The following is a 16,856-nucleotide window of genomic DNA, read 5'->3' on the forward strand; positions in this document are numbered from 1 at the left end:
CAATATTTATGGTAGCAAATAAATGGTAGCAAATGGTTGCAATTTTGTAAAAAATGGTGGCTAAATGGTGGCACTATCATGGCTAAATGGAGCAAATTGTGTGAAAAATGATGGCTAAATGGTGGCAATATCGGTGCTAAATGGTGGCAATATAGGTGGCTAAATGGTATTAAAATGTGAAAAAACTGATGGCTAAATGGTGGCAATATCGGTGGCTAAATGGTGGCAATATCGGTGGCTAAATGGTATCAAAACGCACAAAAACCGATGGTTAAATGGTGGCAAATCAGTGGCTAAATGGTATGAAAACGCGTCACAACTTGGTGGCAAACTCGGTGGCAAACAAGGCAGAGCGTAGCAAACATGAAGCGGTGGCAAATAATTTTGACCAATTTTGTGGTGGTAAAATAAGGTAGCAAAATATAAAAATGGTGGCAATTTGGTGGCAATAGGGCAATTGACACGGGTGTTTTTGTCACCATATTTTCGGTGGTAAACTGGTGACAATAAGGAAATTGCTACCATTTTGTAACCAAAATTTACATGACAAAAACCATGTTTTCTAGTAGTGGTATTGTATCGTATATTGTAGCATAAATCTCGTGTAGGCATTGTATAATTAATATTAGTGCTATTGATATTAATATGGGTTTTTTATAATTAATATTAGTGTTATCGATATTAAAAAGAGAAAACAAAAAAAAATATATATATACACTGCATACAGGGCTAGAATGGGCGTCTAGTGTGGTTTAAAAGACCATTATAGCCCAGTTGTGCCCTCATTCTAGCCCTAACTCAGGGGTAAAATGGTCATTTTTGTCTATACTCCCCGTATAGGCCTAGACTAGGCGTCTAGTATGATCTAAAAGAACATTATAGCCCTGTTTTGCCCCCAGTCTAGCACTAACTTGGGGGTAAAATGGTTTTTTTGTCTATATGCTCCGTATAGGCCTATACGAGGCATATACAGGTTATATAAGACAAAATATGGCATAATCAGAGATTCTCGTAGAAATTGAAAAATGTTATACGCAACGTATAGATCTATACAAGACGTATATGAGGATGTGTGGATAGGCACTTGGGTGTGTGAACATGTAGACCCATTTTATATAACCTCATGCATGCACTTGGGTGGAGGGTATCCTCCCTAAACTTTTCAAATGGCATAATGGTACCATATCCACTTTCCCTAACTCCCGAATCAGAACCCATACCCATACCGTGCACGGACTAATTTACGTAAACGTGTAGAAGACTGTGAGGGGTCCCTAAATTTCACAAGACTACAAATATACATGCTACCACAGTCTCTTAAATTCAAATTACCAACACAAAGCTAAGTTCAAAATTCCAACACAAAGCTAAACTAGTTATGACACAACAAATCACCACCACACCGTTGACGTTCACCGTCCGGAGACATCCACCAGAGCTCATCGTTCCTGCTAAACCGACACCTCGGGAACTGAAGCCTCTTTCCGACATTGATGATCAGGAAGGCCTTAGGTTTCATATTCCATTTTTTCATATTTACGGAAGCAATCCAAAAATGGGAAATAAGAATCCAGCGAGTGTGATCAGGGAGGCGCTGGCTAAGGCGTTAGTGTTTTACTACCCGTTCGCGGGTAGGCTAAAGGAAGGTCAAGGGAGGAAGCTTATGGTGGATTGCTCGGGTGAGGGTGTGTTGTTTATCGAGGCGGAGGCGGATGTTACGCTGAAGCAGTTCGGGGTGGAGCTTCAGCCGCCGTTCCCGTGTAGGGAAGAGCTTCTTTATGATGTTCCTGGCTCCAGTGGCATCCTTGATTCACCACTGTTGCTCATTCAGGTAAACTTTTATGTGGAACTATGGGCAAAATATACAGGAAAATAAGAAAGTTTTTAATTTTGACTAGTTTGCTGAATAACTTTTAGATGTTTTTCGAGTTTAAAGTATCTAACTGATTTCAATTTTTTTTTATATTATGGTTAACTTTTATACATAAGTACAACTTCATTGTAAGATATTGTTGGTAATTTTAGTGTTATCAACATATTTTAGCGATATTAGATTAACTTGTCGACCAAACTTAATCTTATTAAATACTAAACGAGTTAGGAGATGCGGGGGAGTGTATGCTCCTTTTAATTTAATAATATTTGGTGTATGTGATTTTATAATTAAACTAAGTTGATGTTAACTATAATTATATACAACATATACGTTATGAGTTCATTATTCATAATGAGGCTACTACTAAATTGGGTTCATAATTCATAATGAGCCTAGTAATTAATTGGGTTCATTATTTTGGGGTACTATTTTTCACCAAATTAATTGACTATGGCAGTCAATTAACTTGGTCAAAAAATACTACGGCCAAATAATGAACCCAATTAATTAGTCACTATGGTTCGATTGGTTTTTTTTGGGCTCATTATTTGTACCAAAGAACCGATATGTTGATGGGATACAGACACAGTAAAAAAACTACTCACAAAGTCTGGTAACAGAATACAAAACAAAGGAAAAGGTACGTAATTTTGAACAAATAACAAATTCGTTTCTTGAAACCTCTTGGACTAATTCGATCAGATTTTTGAGAGTGCCCTTAAACATTTGATCTGATAGTGTGTCACGATTCCAAGAGGAATCCAAGTAATTTTTTATATTCGGTTCGAAGAGGAATACAAGTAATTATTTTTTTATATTCGGTGCAAATCCAAGTAAGTATTTAACAGATATTTGATATGATTCATGTGGATGGTATGAATAGCTAATAGATAAAGGAAAATATCAAAAGAATCTAAAAATATATGTGGGCCGGGTTTTTTCTTTGCTTGTAACTTCTTGCTAGGTTCTCTAGGGTTTTGATCATTTTAGGAAAAATGCAATTGACTTTGAATCTTCTAAAAATATGCGTCCACTAAAACGATAACATTTGTAAATTTTGAGTGATGTTCGTGCATATTGGTATGTGTCCACCATGATGATAACGTATATGTCCCTTTTGCACATAGTGACGTTAATTCAACGTAGGCCCATAGATCTTGTGACATAGCATAACGATGCCACAAGAATACGAGTGACGTCAATTCAACGTAGGCCCATAGAAACTCTTGTGACATAAAAAGTTATAAATGAATTAATTAATACATCTAAAACAATTTTATTTTAAAATCTTATTTGTTTAAACATATTTAGAAATCTAAAAACGTAATTTTTAACAAAAAAATATTAAACAACTTATTTGTTTAAAAAATGAAATTATTGAAACTTAGTTTTCAAAACTAGGGTGGAAATACAATAGAAAGTTTATTTGGCTAGGAACGATAGGAAGTGATCTTGACCATCCATTTAGTTAATCAAGGGCTAAGATTAAATGATGAAAATTGAAGGGAAGAAAAGAGGCGTGTGAGTTTGTTTAAGGGCATTCTAGTCAATCCAAGCCAATAGTTTCTCTCTCCTCCAATCCCCCCCCCCCTCATTTTTTAAACGTTAATAACTCTTTCATACCACATTATTTTTTTAGAGTAAATTACAAGTTTTGTCCTTTATCTTTACATCAAATTTCAGGCGCTGTCCTTTAGCCAAAAAGTTGTCAGGCGGTGTCCTTTACGTTTTAAAATCTTGCAAGTTTTGTCCTTTAAGCCAAACCAGGTTAGAATTCTCAGTTAAAATACCTCATGTGCCTTACACATGAGGGCAAAATGGTCATTCTCTCTCACCCCTTTCAGTTCCCTTCTTTGTATCCCATACCAACCCCTCAAATCATCTCATAAACACATTGCGGTCCCTCTTCTTTCACAGTTAGGGGTTTTAGCACAAATCACATCCTCTACAAATGTCAACAAAGTCCAAAACGCTACGTGCGTCTATACATATCAATAAATCAAGAAATCTGTACAGATAGATTAAAACACAAATCAAAATTGAAAATCCAATAGTTACATAACGAATAACGTTAAACCGACTGACCTCTGAATTCTGATGTGTTGAAGAAACATGGAATTGAGGTATGAAGGATAAGTATTGGAAATGGATCTGGAAGCATCGGATTTCGAGAGATGATGGCGGATGAGGCCGGAGTAGATGACCGCCATGAAGAAGAGATAGAAGAGCATCCCAAAAACCAAAAATACCAAAACCCCCCCAAAAATTAGATGTAACAGGTGGTGGTGGTGCTACATTCATCATCAAATCCTCAATCAGGTTCACCAACACGGCAACACCCTTCGACAACAACCACCATCGGCCACCATTGCTTGGCGGCCCTAAATCAATTCCACCACCGGCGGTCACCACCAAAGTCCACCGAAACCCTAGATCTGTCGTTGGCAGCACTGTCGCCTCTGTGCTCCTCTCCGCCGCAAGCCATCGTTCACCACCACCCCTGTGACACCAACCAAATGTCGTTGAACACCACTACCCCTGCCCTTCCACCGGAGTACCGCTGCTGAGTACTACATCTCCACCAGAGTACCCTTGCCCTTCCACTGGAGTACTGCATCTCCTCCGCAAAACCCTCTTTTGGATCATGAAACAAACATTAATCATTGACTACTGATCAATCTTTAGAATTGGCCATATAGTTGTTCCATCTGCAAATGGAGAGAGAGAGAGAGAGAGAGAATGAGGGAGGAAGAACTTTTATTATTTGTTTTTATTTTGTACACAATAGCCCCTTAATATTAGTTGTTGTATATAATAGTCCTTAAAGAGATGAAAAGACAACAATGCCCTCATGTGCAAGGCACATGACCAGAGTTAACCAAAACATCTAACTGGGTTTGGCCTAAAGGACATAACGTGCAAGATTTTGGAACATTAAGGACAAAACTCGTAAACTTTTGCGCTAAAGGACATCGCCTGCAATTTGGTGTAAACATAAAGGACAAAACTTGTAATTTACTCATTTTTTTATAAAAATTGCAACAAAAAAACGAGCGTTTTTTATCTTTAAAACGAGTATACTATTGCTATATTTAAAAAAAAAATTTAAAAACCCAGTTGTGTAAAACGTAATAGAAAAACCCCCAGTTACGTAAAACGCAATAAAAAAAACCTAAAAAATGATATTTTTCTAAAATGCAATGCATAAAAAACACAAAGAAATGTCTTATTTGTAAAAAGCAATGGCCAGAAAACACAAAGAAATGTCTTATTTCTAAAACGCAATAGCCTAAAAACTCAAAAAAAAATGTACTTTCTAAAACGCAATGGACTAAAAACACATAAAAATGTGTTTTACCTAAAACGCAGTGCACCAAAAACACATACAAATGTCTTATCTCTAAAACACAATGACCAGAAAACACTTAAAATGTCTGTTTTCTAAAACGCAATGGACTGAAAACACATAAAAAGTGTTTTACCTAAAACGCAATGTACCAAAAACACAAAAAAATGTCTTATTTGTAAAACGCAATTGCCAGAAAACACTTAAAAATGACTCATCCTAAAACGCAATTGCCTAAAAAACAAAAGAAAGTGTTCTCTGTAAAACGCAATGGACTGAAAACACCTAAAAAAGTGTTTTACCTAAAACACAATGCAACAAAAACACTTCAAGAATGTGTTTTTCTAAAACGCAATGGCCAGAAAACACATAAAAATGTTTTAGTTCTAAAACGCAATTGCCTAAAAACACCAAAGAAAGTGTTCTCTCTAAAACGCATTGAACCATGACAATAGTTTTGTCTGTGCTGTGAATTGTCCGTGCTGTGAACTGTCTGAACCAATGCAGTTTACGAATGCAGTTTCTAGAGGCAATTTACAGAAAATTAATTTTTCTGATGCATTTTTATTACGCATTGAACCTGTCTCTACCCCAACCAGGGGCTCTGCCCCTTGGACCTCGCCAGGGGCTGCCGCCCCTGGGACCTCGCTACCAGGGGCGCTGCCCCCGGACCCCCGCCAAGATCGTAAAACGCAATGACTATATCAAAAACCCAGATCGTAAAAATGAAATTAAAGAATTTCTTACATAGATCGAAGTGATTTCTTCAACAATTGACGAATTTTGAATGATTGAAAAAGTTATCAGCGCTCGAATCTAACGGATCGAGTGATTATCTTCAAAATCACCAGAAAAAACGAGATTCTGTATGAAATTAAACTGGGTTTCTTCAAAAAAGCTGAAGAACAAGTTGATCGGGTGTTTGAATCATTGATTGGTGATGAAAATCGCACTATAATGTAGTGATTATTGAGATAGAAAGTGAAAAAATGGTTGAAGATGGTGGGTTTTGAAAATGGTGGATTTTGAAAATGGTGGGTTTTGAAGTTACTGGGTTTTGAAAAGGAAGAAGAAAGGGTTGGATTGACTAAAATACCTTTTTTCTTTATTTTAAATATTGCCACATGTTTTAATCCTATTGCTTCCTACACTTTCTAGCCAAAATAAACTTCTTATTTGATCTTTTCCCTTCAAAACTAATTAAAACCTTAATTTTTTTAAAAAAGGTACTTTAAAAATAAGGTTATTAAAACTTAGTTTTTAAGTAATCAAAAACTTCAGTTTTTTTTTTTTTTTTAATTTTTTAAAATCTTAATTTTGTAAAAGAAGTTAAAAACTTAAAAATATACTTAACTTTTAAAATACTAGAAAACTTAAACGTGTCATAACTTCAATTTTAAATAAATTATAAAAAATGAGATAACAAAAAATAAATAAAATAACTTACATGTGCTAGATCAGTCAATGTCCATTTATGCAAAAAGAAAAAAAAAGGCCAGTTTAACATTTTCTATGGTCAACAAGGTTATTTTACGTGAATTTATAGTTAGATTGAAATTTTTTTAATCAATTTAATTTATAGGTGACACGACTCTTATGTGGAGGTTTCATTTTAGCTGTACGGTTCAATCACACCATGTGTGATGGATTCGGGTACGCACAATTCATGACAACATTGAGTGAAATGACAAATGGTGCATCAGTACCATCAATATTACCTGTTTGGCAAAGAGAGTTGCTTTGTGCAAGAGAACCGCCGCATGTGACATGCACTCATCACGAATATGATAAAGTGGCAGACACCAATGGTAAAATCTTCACGTTGAATGATATGGAACGCAGGTCATTTTTCTTTGGACCTACTCAGATTTCAGCTCTTCGTAGGTTCCTTCCAACACACCTAAAAGGTTGTACCACCTTTGAGGTGCTAACAGCTAGCCTTTGGCGTTGTCGTACAATCGCTATCCAACCGAACCTTGAAGATGACATGCGTATGATGATCATTGTCAACGCGCGTTCAAAGTTCAAGCCTATGATCCCGGTAGGATATTATGGAAATGTGTTTGCTTACCCGGCTGCTATTTCTAAAGCTCAAGACATATGCAACAAACCGTTAGGATACACGTTAGAGCTTGTGAAGAAAGCCAAATCTGAAGTCACTGAGGAGTACATGAGATCCGTCGCTGATCTAATGGTTATAAGAGGACGACCCCTCTTCACAACTGTTGGAAGCTATATCGTATCAGATGTGACACGGTTTGGATTACTTGAACTAGATTTCGGGTGGGGGAAATCTGTGTATGCAGGGCCTGATTTCCATGTTGCTAGTTTCTATACACGTTACATAAATCGTAAGGGCGAGTCTGGAATCTTGGCATCCGTATGGTTGCCAGCTATTGCAATGAAGAGATTTGTCGAAGAGCTAGATAAGATGTTGGCGCCAGACGATAACGATTATCATGTTATCCAAGAAGACTCACAGCTCATTCAAAAATATAATTTACCTACTATGATTCGATAGGTGATTAGCAAGCAATAAGCTTATAAGACGTGTTTTTTCAGAAGTTTTTATGTATATTAAACGGTTGTACGACTAATTTTTATGTATTGTATGGTCCTATTTCTAATTAAGTAATCAAAATCTTACATAATTTTTATGTATTGTATGGTCCTATTTCTAAAGTTGTAACAAAAAATATAATCATGATATATGTTCTTTCCACTATTAAATACATAATTTGAGTTCAATCATATTTATAGACGTTCTATTGATGTAAATAATCGTTCTTCAACAACAAAGTAATGTAATCAGTGTTTTGAAAATTGAATGTTGGTTCAGTTACAAGGAAGCTTGCTAGCTTCTTCCTGTGCTAGCAGACCGGTCAACCGATTCCATTTTCAAAACACTGATCAAAATAATATCATTACATGTGATATATATATTAAATAGAAGTTAACACAAAATGTTATATTTACTTAGCTTATGTGTACAGGAAATCAACAATTACTTGGAAATTACTAGCACACTATATGTGGTCCACGAAGAAACCCAAAATAGCTGGTGTCTGGTTCGAATCTTATTGTAACATGACCGTGTTGCTTGTATTGTAAAATGAATTGAATTTAAAAACACTACAACAAGGAATTATTCAGCCTACATGTAAACTTGCTTGTACAGTTGTACTGTCTAGCATTGTTTGGTTCACAAAATGTTAACATGTGACAAACCAGTCGAGTCGAGACAAGGAAGCAGTTTAGAAGTTGGGTACACTAATATAATGTACTTGAGGAAAAGTGTAAGATATATTAACTCTCTTGAAAATTTGAGTTGGTTGGCAAACGGTTTAATTAATTAGTATTTAATTCATAGTTTTACGTTGGCAAATTAGAAATAAATAATCTCACCTAACTCAATTTGGTCGATAATAATCCCAAGTCAGTTATTGGCCGATAATAAACCAAACTGATCAATTTATTTTTGTAAAATAGTCCGCCGTTAAAATAGCTTAATGGAGTTAAGTTTTTTTTCCGAATTACAAGCCGATGTTTTAGGGCTTTTGATCAAAACAAGGATACGTGTCGATTGATGTAAAACTTACCTCGAAATACTGCCCCAACCCACGAAAACGGTGCTTCAATTCGGGTGTTTAAACTTCCAATTAACAAAAATCAAGCCATTTCGAGCACAATTTCGAGGTAAGTTTAAATCAATAGGCTCGTATCCTCGTTCTGATCAAAAGCCCTAAAACATGGGTTTGCAATTCGGAAAAAAATTTAACTCCGGTAAGCTATTTTAACAGCGGACTATTTTACAAAAAAAATTGACCAGTTCGGATTATTACCAGCCAATAACTTACTTGGGATTATTATCGACCAAATTGAGTTAGGTGGGATTATTTATTTCCAATTTGCCTTTTACGTTTAGGTTTATCACTTTATTAGATTAATTGTTTCGCAAAATTTATCTAGTTATTTAAGGTCATCCGTAATGATTAATGCTCCTTAAGAGACATTTTCTACCACATTAACGCCCGTAAAAAATGTGTAATGTTGCATTTAAAATAAAAGTGTCCATCAATGTTTGATTATTATCTATTATTTTCTATTTGGGAAAAATTGTAGTTGGTCTGACTAACAGTGAACACATTCATGAACAAGCGTCTACATATTATTTTCCTCTTGATCAAGGGTGTTTTGTTGGGCTCTCAAGTCATGGATAATTCTTTTAGGCAGAAACTATTTGGTAACCATCTTAGCTCGGTCTTTAATTTGGTGTTGTTTTTCTCAAGCTAATATATTGCTCAATTTTCAGTTTTACTTTTTTGTTGTAGTTAGGGGTTTTGAGATTGGTATCTTAACTTACTGTTTTATATAAGTTCTTATCTTAGAATGGATTGGTCATTAATATTTTTCAGCTGGGTGGTATTTCTTATATATACTTGCATTTTTTTTGGGGTAGCCAAAAAGTTGTATGCTACAGTAAAAGAGACTTTTAGCAAAGAAATGCATGAAGTTGTCGCATACAAATGAAGCTATTGCGACGAAATGTGGCTGCTAAACTGTTTTCAATTTTTTTCAAAACTTATAGCGTTGATAATTAGTCATTGATAATTAGTCATTACAGGACTAGCTTGGTGGGATGGAGGGAAAACATCGCAGATTTTTAGTGAAATCCCTATAGGGACTAAATATCATCGCTAAAAGATTTAACTTTGACTTTATTTAATATGCGACAGATTTTTAATCAAATCCTTATAGAGAATAAAGATTATCGCTATTGATCAACCTATAGCAATGAAATTACAGACCTAATACAATGGAACAGTAGAAACAAACTTATTGCAATAAAATTTCGCCACTAGTGATGAAATTTGGTTGCAAAAAGCTGCTTTTTTTCCGTAGCGAAAAGTTTTATCACTTGTAGTGATAATTTTGGGTTCTCAAGTGAAACATTATAGCACCCTAGCCCGGCTAAAGTAGACCCCACAAGTGCTTAAACACTACATAGCTATATGCAAATTCTTACGTATTAAAGCCAGAGTCTTTTACATACCCTCAAGCACTCCTTTATATCATACCCTAGCGAAGCTAATATTTTTACGTACAAGAAGTAAAAAACAAAAATGCACATCTGAGCCAGATTTGTCCAATGAACGAACAAAATTTAACAAAAATAACATATTTTTATTTCAATAAAAAGGCTTCAGTTTTCAAAATTATTTTTGGGAAAAGAGTTTACGCTTATTCGTAGAATTGTATATAGATTTTAGAAGTTACCAACTCATACAACAACCTACCAAACTAACTAATAATTCAGTTGTCGCCAACTGTCACTACAATATATACATAATATGCCCCTTCAAGCTGAACAGGGTGCAACAACATGAAGTTTGGACTGCAAAGGGTCAAAGCGAGTGGAAGACAATCCTTTGGTCAAAATATCTGCAAGGAGCAATGTAGTACAAATATACCGAACACATAAAATCTGAGCCAACACCATATCCCAATAAAATGCAAGTCAATATCCAAGTGTTTTATGCGCTGATGGAACACTTGGTTGACTACAAGATACGTGTCGCTAATGTTATCTCCCCCAAAGAGTAGGTGGACATGACAAAGTAACATGAAGCTCCTATAAAAGAGATAAAATCTAACGAATCTCAGCAGCAATTTAAGCTAAGGCACGATACTCAGCCTTTGTACTAGAACGGGCAACAGTATGTTGTTTCTTGGAGCTTCAACGAAAATGTAGGAACCAAGGAAACCACAATATCCAGTAGTAGACCACGATCATTAGGGCATCCCGCCCAATCAGCATCAGAATTAACATGTAAATCAACATAATCTGACCGGCGAATACATAATCCATGAGATATGGTACCTTAAAGATACCATATAATACGCTTAACCACAACCTAATGGCGATTAATAGGTGTCTGAATAAACTGAGAAACCTTGCTAACCACGTAAGCAAGTATGGTTGCTACCTGTTATGGGTCAGGTACGCCGGGTTAGGTCTAGAACCAGTTCTTTTTGCACCGCTACCTTCCGTAGCTATTGGCATCATCTCGCTAGCTATCTTAGAACCATTTGATTTTTTTTTTTTTGAATTTGTCTTGTTTAGTTGGATCCTGATATTTTGTGTCTCTTAGCGAAAAATTAGAGCTATTGTGTCCAAGACTAGGCTTTCAAACTTGGACCCGAACCATTACAGCTATTTTTGTCACATCTTTACGTGCAATCTCCAAATCATAAAGTCTAGTACAAATAGACACGTGGTTTTCCCTAAGTCTCACATGGACCACAAAAATGTGTGGAGTTTTGGGATGTAATTGAAGAATGTGCACATCAATTATATGTTAAACGTGACTTTATTATTTTAAATATTAATAAAACGTGTTTTTCTCCAATTATTATTAGTTAGTTTTTTAGAGTAAATTGTCAATTTAGTCCCACAGGTTTATCCCAAACGACTACTTTAGTTCAAACAGTTTTTTTTTTCCTTTATGTCTCTAACTCTTCAATTTTTTTGTCTTTTTGGTCTAACCCATTAACTTCCTTAAAAAATGTCAGTTAACTCACATTAAATAGTTTTTTAGTTGTCATTTTCATCCAAAAACCCATTTTTTCTTGTATTCAGTTATATATATATATATATATATATGGAGGTTCATTTGAGAAGAATATTCTTATAAGAAGAAAAATAAACTAATCTAGGCCCTTTATTTTTTTGACCTATGGTTTTGAATCAAGATATAATTTTTGTCTACTTTTAATTAATGATTTAATTAATAAGGGTATGATAGACATTTTGATTTAGAATACTAATAAATGTTATAAAGGGTTACTCAAGTCTTATTAATGTCACCATAATTTTCTCCTTCACCACCATTAATGTGTTAGTCCTATACCAATTTTGTTAGAAGTGACAAAATTATTTAAAAGTGTTGTGTCCTACACATATTTTATTATGAGTCAACAAATTATTTAAAAGTGTTGGGGTCCTACACATTCTTTACCTTACACCAAAACATTGTTTTTATGGTGTAGGAAACGTTGTTTTTATGGTGTAGGAAACGTTGTTTTTATGGTGTAGGAAACGCTGAATATGTAAGAACATGTACATGATTGTTTTTATTGTGTAAGGTGGAAAATTATTTTATAGAATGACTCATTAAATGATTAAGGTTCAACAATTTGAATAGCAAAATAAAGGCTAAACACATTAAATGATTTGTTCTAATTACCTTTATACCCTTTATTCTTTTTATTCTTAATTTGTAATTTCTTCTCATTTGAACTCTCCACTATATATATATATATATATATATATATATATATATATATATATATATATATATATATATATAGGGGATAGTTCAAATGAAAACCACTTTTATTGTGAAAACTCGAAAACTAACTAAAAAAAGCCTAAAAAACACACAAAATTTTTTTTTTTTCAATTTTTTTTTTATAAAAATCGCTAGTTTTTATATATAAAAAAAACTTTTTTTCAAAAAAAAAAAAATTTGTGTAGTGCACATGTGTAATAATACACATGTGTAGTACACATACATATGTGCAGTATTACACATGTGCACTACACAAAAAAAAATTTTTTTTTTTGAATTTTTTTTATATTAAAAAACCTGCGAAATTTTGATTGCAAAAAAAAAATTAAAAAAAAAAATTTTTGTATGTTTTTTTGGCTTTTTTTAATTAGTTTTCAAGTTTTCACAATAACTAGTGGTTTTCATTTGAACCTTCCCCTATATATATATATATATATATATATATATATATATATATATATATATATATATATATATATATATAAAACTTTAATTAAAAAAGCCTTAAAGTAAAAAAATAAAATACATATTAATATATAAAAACCTTTAAATTTATAAAAACAGAATATTAATTAATATATATTAAAAAAACCTATATTTTTTATATATTTTTATATATAATAAAAATCCATCAATCCCTGATTGTTTTATATGCATGAGGTGGGCAGTGATGGGTGGTAGACGTGTGTGGCGGAGGTTGGTGGTGGTGTCTGGTGGAGGTGGGTGGTGATGGGTGACGGAGGAGGTGGAGGTGGGGGTTGTGGACCTGTGATGAGAAAGAAAGAGAGAGGGTGGGTTGGGGGTTGGTGGATTTTTATTATATATAAAAATATATATGTTTTTTTTTAAATTAAAGGGTTTTTTTTATATTTTAATATGTATTTTTTTAGTTTATGGGTTTTTAATATATATATATATATGTGTGTGTATATATATATATGTGTGTGTGTATATATATATATATATATATATATAGGGAGAAGATCATTTTTGAACCACCTCTTATTCCGAGAACCGCGAGAACCAATGTGAACACACCAAAAATGCCTAAAAATAGCTAAAAATCACACAAAGAATTTTTTTTTAATATTTTTTATATAAAAATCGCTACTTTTTGAAACCAAAAAAAAAATTTTTTTTTTAAATTTTTTTTGGCCACTAAAAGTAGCGATTTGAGCATAAAAAATATTTAAAAAAATTTAGATTTTTTTTTATTTTTTTAGATTTTTTTAGGTTTTTAGGGGTTTAGTTTTTAGCATTTTAGCTTGGGAGGGAGGGGGGTTTAGGTTTTTTTTTTTTTTGGGGGGGGGGAGGGGGGGGGTTAGGTTTTCTTTTTTTTTTTTGGGGGGGGGGGGTGGGGGGTTTAGGTTTTTTTTGGGAGGGGAGGTGGGGGTTAGGTTTTTTTAGCTATTTTAGTTTGTGTTCACATTGGTTCTCGCGGTTCTCACAATAAGGGTGGTTCTCGCATGAGCCCCTCCCTATATATATATATATATATATATATATAGTGGGAGTTGGCTAGAAAGCCTAAGTTTTCTAGAAAGTCTAGGAAGCAATAGGAAGGTGACATGTGGCATGGAAGGTTTTTAATAAAAAGGGCATTTGTGTAATTTGAATATTATTTTAATTATGGATTATATTATTACGATAACTAACTTACCAGATAATTATGGAAACCAAATATCCCATTTAATTCAAATTGACAGTTTTAATTTAAATCATACAATTCATACAACATATTCACAGGGAATTCGTAAATCTGGTCTTTCACAACATCTTTACCAGCAATGATTTTTACTGGAGGATTTCTGGATTTCTTGACATGGTGTTTTACCAGCAAACATACTAATACCATTGAGTACTAAACTTGATTTTTGGTTTGATTTGCTGGAAGAATTCTTGACATTGTGTTTTACCAGCAAACAGACTAATACCATTGAGTATTAAACTTGATTTTTTTGTTTGATTTGCTGGAGGATTTCTTGACATTGTGTTTTACCAACAAACAGACTAATACTATTAAGTATAATACTTGATTTATTATTTGATTTTGCTGGAGGATTTCTTGACATTGTGTTTTACCAGCAAACAGACTATTACCATTGAGTATTAACTTGATTTTTTGTTTGATTTTCTAGAGGATTTTTGACATTGTGTTTTACCAGCAAACAGACTAATACCATTGTGTTTTAATAGTTTAATTTAAATCATACAATCCATGCAATGATTTTTCCCGGAGGATTCCTTGATTTATTGACATTGTGTTTTACCAGCAAACAGACTATTACCATTGAGTATTAACTTGATTTTTTGTTTGATTTGCTGGAGGATTTCTTGACATTGTGTTTTACCAGCAAACAGACTAATAGCATTGTGTTTTAATAGTTTATCATTGAATTAATTAGAGGATTTTTGTCATTGTGTTTTATCAGTTATTGGTTTCATCACAATGTGTTTTATTAGTTACTGGTTTCAGTTATTGTTTCATCACAATGTGTTCTATCAGTTACTGGTTGATATGATTTTGGCATTCTTGATGTTGTGTTTTAGCAGTCAGTCACTAGTTCGTCACATTATGTTTTATCACTAAAACACACTATTATTAATACATCTAGATCTGATTTATCGTTATTTTTTCTATGATTTGGTGTTTTCAAATGTGAGGGATTAGAGAGAGAGAAAAAAATTGTGACATTTTTGGAGGTGGTTTTATGATTGGTAGTTATTTCCTTATTTAAAACAACTTAACTGACACGTTTACCCCCCAATCAATTAAATTAGCCTATTTTAAAGATATGTATATTACAAAAATGCCATCAAAATGATCTTAACCATTAAACACACTTATCTGATGGCCCAGATCGCTTCCTACACTTTCTGCAGGATTCCTACTCTATATACATACATACATACATACATACATACATACATACATACATACATACATACATACATACATACATACATACATACATACATACATACATAGATACATACATACATACATACATACATACATACATACATACATACATACATACATACATACATACATACATACATACATACATACATACATACATACATACATACATACATACATACATACATACATACATACATACATACATACATACATACATACATACATACATACATACATACATACATACATACATACATACATACATACATACATACATACATACATACATACCATACATACATACATACATACATACATACATACATACATACATACATACATACATACATACATACATACATACATACATACATATATATATATGTATATGTGTGTGTGTGTGTGTGGAGTTCGGCTACAAAGTCCATTTTTCCTACAAAGTGTACAAAGCCGTAAAACACCACAATTTCAGCCATAAAACACACTCAAAACCCACAAATAACAGAGTGAAGATCATTAAAACACAATATACAAACCCTAACAGTCCATAAAAACTTCAAATACACCATCGTAGAACTATGAATATAAAACACAACATGATAATCAACGTAAAACACACTAATGTTAGTGATTCGAAAATCAAAGCCTTATTATAAAAAACACAACACAAAACCCACAAATATGGCGTTTTAGTAATCTTCACATTGTTATTTGTGGTTTTTGAGTGTGTTTTATGGCTGAAATTGTGGTATTTTATGACTTTGTACACTTTGTAGGAAAAATGGACTTTGTAGTCAACTCACACCATATATATATATATATATATATATATATATAGAGAGAGAGAGAGAGAGAGAGAATTCGGTTTAAGGAGGAACCACTACCAGTTGTAAAACCATGAAAACTCCTATCATCCAATAAGATTTTAACACGCCGCTTATATTCAAATTAAATCAAAAGGGCAATGTAGTCTTTTACTCTCGATGTAACATCATTTCTCTCTTTCTTCTTTTTAAAGTCACATCAATTTTCTTTCTTTCTCTCTCTTTCTTTTTCTTCTACATTATAATATTTCTCTCTCTTCTAATATTTCTCTTTCTCTCATATTACATTTACAAAACGCAAATGGAGATCCAAAAAAATGTTTGATTCATCATATTAAATATCTACAAAAAGCAAATCAGGATCCAAAGAAAATTGCCCAGAAGTTAGACTTAGATCGAGGTGGTTGTGAAGTTCGAAAGCGGTTGAACCACCGAGGAAGACGGAAAGGGGTAGGGTCGTCGATGATGGTGGCGGATCGGGAACGGATCCCAGCAAGATGACTGATCAGGGTGATGTAGACGACGACAACGG

The 16,856-nt window shown here is 33.5% G+C and overlaps 1 protein-coding gene across 2 annotated transcripts in view; it reads left to right on the forward strand.

The window, feature by feature from the left end:
* The window catches only part of LOC110891231 (benzyl alcohol O-benzoyltransferase), a 77,392-nt gene extending 69,509 nt beyond the window's left edge, over positions 1-7,883 (forward strand). Inside the window, exons 1-2 of one of the 2 annotated variants that reach the window (XM_022138927.2) lie at positions 1,171-1,831; positions 6,805-7,883. In XM_022138927.2, coding sequence (XP_021994619.1) covers positions 1,379-1,831; positions 6,805-7,743 — 1,392 coding nt within the window. In that variant the 5' untranslated portion in view covers positions 1,171-1,378 and the 3' untranslated portion in view covers positions 7,744-7,883. Of the gene's footprint in view, positions 1-1,170; positions 1,832-6,804 lie in introns of those variants that run through there. The other variant, XM_035980314.1, reaches the window with a different exon arrangement.
* The last annotated feature ends 8,973 nt before the right edge of the window (positions 7,884-16,856 follow it).

Source organism: Helianthus annuus, chromosome 11 (assembly GCF_002127325.2).
Source record: "Helianthus annuus cultivar XRQ/B chromosome 11, HanXRQr2.0-SUNRISE, whole genome shotgun sequence".
NCBI lineage: Eukaryota > Viridiplantae > Streptophyta > Magnoliopsida > Asterales > Asteraceae > Helianthus > Helianthus annuus.